Genomic DNA, 5,390 nt, shown 5'->3' on the forward strand with positions numbered 1-5,390 from the left:
CACACACACACACACTGGCTGGTATGTCCCTGCCCGGGGACTGTGTGGGTCTGCCTCACGCGGACTTTTCTTTTAGAAGAGAGCCCCAGGCCGGCCAGGCGCGGTGGCTCACGCCCGTAATCCCAGCACTTTGGGAGGCCGAGGTGGGCAGATCATGAGACCAAGAGATCAAAACCATCCTGGCCAATGTGGTGAAATCCTGTCTCTACTTAAAATACAAAAATTAGTTGGGTGTGGTGGCGGGCTCCTGTAGTCCCAGCTACTCGGGAGGCTGAGGCAGGAGAATTGCTTGAACTCAGGAGGTGGAGGTTGCAGTGAGCCGAGATCGCGCCACTGCGCTCCAGCCTGGGCGACGGAGCAAGACTCCGTCTCAAAAAACAAAATAAAAAAGAAAAGAGCCCTAGATCGAAGGTCAGCGTGTGTGGTTTGAAATTGGCGACCATGCTGTGAGCCTGTGGCCCCTGGACTGCCTGGGGTGCCCCAGAAGAGCTTACTGGGCATGACAGGTGCTGCCCTGTCTGCCCCTTCTTGGGTGGGGCCCATCCCACAGTGGCAGTGCTGTGTTTGGTTTCCCGAGTGCTGTAGGAAGGTCTTCACAGGCCTGGCTGGTGTCCTGAATGTCCATTTTCAGGAGAGGAACTGGGGCTTACCCTGAGGGACTCCCCCAAGCCCTTGTGGCTGCTGTGATGCCCTCGAGTCCTGCCCTGCTCTGCTCTAGCGTGTGGCCATTGGGACACTGTGACTGTTTGACCACTGTCATCGCTCTGTGGGGACACTTAGAGGAGCCCATGGAGTGCAGTTGAGAGCTTTGGCGGGGGCAGGGTGGCGTCAGCACATGGTCACCTGCAGCATCCCTTGTGCCCACAGGAAAGCGGAAGGAAAGGCCACTTCCACCACTGAGCTGCCCCCCGAGTACCTGACCAGCCCCCTGTCTCAGCAGTCCCAGGTACTCAACCCTGTCCATCCCGTGGGCACATCTTCCCCGGGGCCCCCCTCACCCCCGCCACTTGTCCTCAGCTGCCCCCCAAGAGGGATGAGACGGCCCTGCAGGAGGAGGAGGAGCTGCAGTTGGCCCTGGCGCTGTCACAGTCGGAGGCAGAGGAGAAGGAGAGGCTGGTAAGCCGGGTGGGGCGGGGCAGCCTCAGGAAGGGCCCAGCTGCCCTGGATGTGCTGCGGTGGGGCCAGAGGGGCATCTCGTGCACCCGAGTGACGCCCCTCCTAATTCTGGCTCAGAGACAGAAGTCCACGTACACTTCGTACCCCAAGGCAGAGCCCACGCCCTCGGCCTCCTCTGCGCCCCCCGCCAGCAGCCTATACTCTTCACCTGTGGTGAGTGGCCCTCGGGCTGGAGCTGCCTCTCCCGGAAGGCAGTAGGGTTGATAGGGGACGTGGGTCCCCGGGCTGATACAGTAGGGCTGGCAGGGGATGCGGGTCCCCGGGCTTCCCAGAGAGGACAGCCCTAGCACACGGACAGACATCAGGGCAGAGCCCCAGGGCTCCAGGCCCCCGTTCCTCTCGGTCCCTGGTTTGGCCCTTGGGACTGAGGACATGGGACAGGCTGTGGGGAAGGCGCCTTGCTGGTGAGATCCCGTCTCTTCCACACCCTCCCGCCCCACAGGAACTGAAAGACTTGCTTTCTGGGGCATCCACATGGCCTCTCCCTGGCCTCAGCCCCACTCTCAGTGGCGGGTGAAGAGGCCGCCTGTGTTGCAGGGGGTTGGGTCAGGGACAGCAGGTTGAGAAAGTAATTTTGTAGGTTCTGTGGAGTGGCCAGGCCGCTGCAGGCCCAGGGGCTCAGAACAGCTCTGCCCCGGTGAGCCACCCCTTCCCTTCTTCCCCTCCTTCCCAGGCTGTTGGCCGGGGCCCCACATGCAGGACCATGGGGGCTGTCCAGTGTCCACCTTGAGGCCCCAGGGCTGGCCTGGTGCTGCCCTGTTCCTCCCGTAGCAAGGGTAGGAGTCTCATAGGACGGCAGTGCCGCCTGCCTCTGTGGAGCTCTGAGCATCCGGAAGAGGAGAAAAGATGGCCACTGAGATGCCAGGAGCCAGAGGAGGGCACGGAGGGAGGGCCCAGGCTGCAGCTCCGGTCTCCAGGATCTGCCGCACTGGGGCCATCCCTGTCCCTGCCCGAGCAACTGTCCTGTCGCCTGTGACACTCAGATGCCCCTTTCTCCCCAGAACTCGTCGGCGCCTCTGGCTGAGGACATCGACCCTGAGGTAAGGCCCGGTGTGAGGTGTGTCCTCTCACGGTTTCTGGCCTTGGGAGTGACCCCCTTGTTGCCTGCAGCTCGCGCGGTATCTCAACCGGAACTACTGGGAGAAGAAGCAGGAGGAGGCTCGTAAGAGCCCCACGCCATCGGCGCCCGTGCCCCTGACGGAGCCGGCTGCACAGCCTGGGGAGGGGCACGCAGCCCCCGCCACTGTGGTGGAGGTGAGGGGCTGCTCCCGGCGTTCCTAGTGGCAGGGTCCCTTGGAAGGGGTGGATGCGGGACAGGTCGGAGGCCCCACTCATTCTCTCTCTTCCAGAACCCCCTCCCGGAGACAGACTCTCAGCCCATTCCTCCCTCTGGTGGCCCCTTTAGTGAGGTAAGCTATGGCTCCCTCCATGGGCCAGGGCAAAATACGGCCTCCAGGCCCATAGCACCAGGCACATGGCACAGGTGCCTGCCCTAACCAGAGGGCTGTGCCAGAGCAAGGGTGTCTGCCCCAGCCCAGCCCCGGCCTGCCCTGCCCTTAGTGGCCTCTCCCAGTGGAAACTGCACCAGGCTGTGGTCCAGAGCTGGGGCCACTCTGTGGACCTAACATGGACCTGAATATTCCAGAGCAGTCTAGAACCACCAGATGAGGCCTTGGCCTTACCTGGGGCTTCTGGGCTGGCTGGCTGTCAGAGCACAGGGCCTTGGAGAGGGAGGCAGCTGGCATGGGGCCCTGAGCCCGCTCCGTCCTGAGCAGGGCGTGCTGCTGGACAAGGGCCCCGCCTCCAGGGCCTCGCCTTCCTCCGCTGCAGAAGGGGTTGCTTCCATGAGGAGCAGACGGACTGTGCTCCAGGCCTGAGTGCAGCCGGTGCCTCCGTCCCAGGCCCCACTGGGGAGGCTGGCTGGGGCGTGGCTGCACTCATCCAGAACCCTGCTCTGCCTGCAGCCACCGTTCCACAACGGCGAGTCCGAGGAGAGCCACGAGCAGTTCCTGAAGGCGCTGCAGAACGCCGTCACCACCTTCGTGAACCGCATGAAGAGTAACCACATGCGGGGCCGCAGCATTACCAACGACTCGGCCGTGCTCTCGCTCTTCCAGTCCATCAACGGCATGCACCCGCAGCTGCTGGAGCTGCTCAACCAGCTGGACGAGCGCAGGCGTAGGTGCCCGTGCCACGGGTCCTTGGCTGGGGGGCAGCGGGTGTTGTGAGTGCCGTCCTGGGCCAGGGCCTCCCCGGAGGATGCTGGGCTCTTGTGAGTCCTTCACTGGGGCCGTGGCCTCCTCCGGAGGGTCTCAGTGGGAGGTGGTCTCAGTGATGACCATGCCGTGCCCTGCCCTGCCCAGAGCCCTCTGCCTGCCTCCCCTAGAGCCCAGGGCCTTCAGAGCCCTCTGCAGAAGGTTGGGCACAGGGCAGCCTGTCTGCGTGTCTGTTCCACCCAGGAGCTTCTCGGCACTGTGCCGAAGCGGTCAGGGTTGCTCTGTCGTCTGCCCACAGTGTACTATGAGGGGCTGCAGGACAAACTGGCACAGATCCGTGATGCCCGGGGGGCGTTGAGTGCCCTGCGCGAAGAGCACCGGGAGAAGCTTCGCCGGGCAGCCGAGGAGGCAGAGCGCCAGCGCCAGATCCAGCTGGCCCAGAAGCTGGAGATAATGCGGCAGAAGAAGCAGGTGCGGTGGCTGCCCAGCCATGGGCCGGGGCAGGCTGGGGAGCCCCCAGTGTAACCACCGCCTTTCTGCCGCACAGGAGTACCTGGAGGTGCAGAGGCAGCTGGCCATCCAGCGCCTGCAGGAGCAGGAGAAGGAGCGGCAGCTGCGGCTGGAGCAGCAGAAGCAGACGGTCCAGATGCGTGCGCAGATGCCTGCCTTCCCCCTGCCCTACGCCCAGGTAGGTGCCATCCTCTTGCCACCCAGGGGCTCGTGGGCTGAGGACCAGCTCTCACCACTGTCTCCTTTGTCCGCAGCTCCAGGCCATGCCCGCGGCCGGAGGCGTGCTCTACCAGCCCTCGGGGCCAGCCAGCTTCCCCAGCACCTTCAGCCCCGCTGGCTCGGTGGAGGGCTCCCCCATGCATGGCGTGTACATGAGCCAGCCGGCCCCTGCCGCGGGCCCCTACGCCAGCATGCCCGGCACCGCAGCTGGTAAGGACGGGTTGGGGCAGAGAGCACACTTTTTTCCCTCGTCTTTATTTTAAATGAATTTACCGAAAAGCAGTAAGAATGGTGCGAAGGGTTTTCCCAATTGCCCCGATGTGAATGTTATCCCTGCGTTCTCCTGTTTTCACGCAAATGCACTCACACAGGCTTTCCTGCTGGAGCCGTGTTTCAGTCCATGCATGGCAGGTGCTGCCCTCTCCCCTGAACGCGACAGCGAGCATTTCCTGAAACCAGCAGGACGATCGTCGTCTATAGCAGGCTCAGCCCTCACGGACTGTCCCAGTAGTGTCCTGTAAACAGCACGCCCGCTGCTGCGTGGATTCAGCCTTCCGTCCACTTGCCTTTAATCTAGAGTGTTTCCCAGTCAGCCTTTGTGTTTTGTGACATCGACTGTCCCAAGAGCACTGGCCTGTCGTTCGGCAGACTGTCCTCAGCTTAGGTTTGTCTGGTGCCTCCATGCGGTGACCGTAAGGCTGTGCTTTTCCTCAGAGGGGCACAGAAGGTGACATGCGTCCTGTCAGTCCCGTTCTTGGCCATTCGGCTGAGACGGAGTCTGCCAGGGATTTTCACTGTGAAGTGACTGTCTTGCCCTTTGTAATCAGATGTCTCTTTGGGGAGGCTTTTCAAATACTCTGGACTCCTCAAGGTCTAGCATTGTTTTGCTAGTGTTGCCTGTGTTTATTACGGTGTTTGCCAAATAGCGCTTTCTAATTCTGTTGTTTTTCCACTGGCGGGAGGTGCTCTGCCCGCTCTCCTCCTTATTGTCGGTCACAGCAGCATGGAGATGTGTTTGTTTTTTCTTTCAAAGGTGACACTCCTCTGCCATCACTGTTTATTCTTAGAGTCTTGCTGTCACCCAGGCTGGAATGCAGTGCCACGATCCTGGTTCACTGCAGCCTCCACCTCCTGGGCTCAAGCAATCCTCCCGCCTCAGCCTCTTGAGTAGCTGGGACTACAGGATTACGTCACCATGCCTGGCTAATTAAAAAAAAAAAAGGCCGGGCGCGGTGGCTCAAGCCTGTAATCCCAGCACTTTGGGAGGCC

The 5,390-nt window shown here is 61.9% G+C and overlaps 1 protein-coding gene across 1 annotated transcript in view; it reads left to right on the top strand.

Moving 5' to 3' along the window:
* The window catches only part of HGS (hepatocyte growth factor-regulated tyrosine kinase substrate), an 18,999-nt gene that overhangs the window by 9,806 nt on the left and 3,803 nt on the right, over positions 1 to 5,390 (top strand). Inside the window, exons 9-18 of the mRNA XM_011994267.1 lie at positions 868 to 946; positions 1,018 to 1,116; positions 1,234 to 1,329; positions 2,178 to 2,216; positions 2,287 to 2,430; positions 2,526 to 2,585; positions 3,141 to 3,354; positions 3,691 to 3,863; positions 3,940 to 4,080; positions 4,157 to 4,331. Of these exons, the coding sequence (XP_011849657.1) occupies positions 868 to 946; positions 1,018 to 1,116; positions 1,234 to 1,329; positions 2,178 to 2,216; positions 2,287 to 2,430; positions 2,526 to 2,585; positions 3,141 to 3,354; positions 3,691 to 3,863; positions 3,940 to 4,080; positions 4,157 to 4,331 (1,220 nt within the window). The remainder of the gene's footprint in view (positions 1 to 867; positions 947 to 1,017; positions 1,117 to 1,233; positions 1,330 to 2,177; positions 2,217 to 2,286; positions 2,431 to 2,525; positions 2,586 to 3,140; positions 3,355 to 3,690; positions 3,864 to 3,939; positions 4,081 to 4,156; positions 4,332 to 5,390) is intronic.

This window comes from Mandrillus leucophaeus, unplaced genomic scaffold, assembly GCF_000951045.1.
Source record: "Mandrillus leucophaeus isolate KB7577 unplaced genomic scaffold, Mleu.le_1.0 Scaffold1, whole genome shotgun sequence".
In the NCBI taxonomy this organism is placed as follows: Eukaryota; Metazoa; Chordata; class Mammalia; order Primates; family Cercopithecidae; genus Mandrillus; species Mandrillus leucophaeus.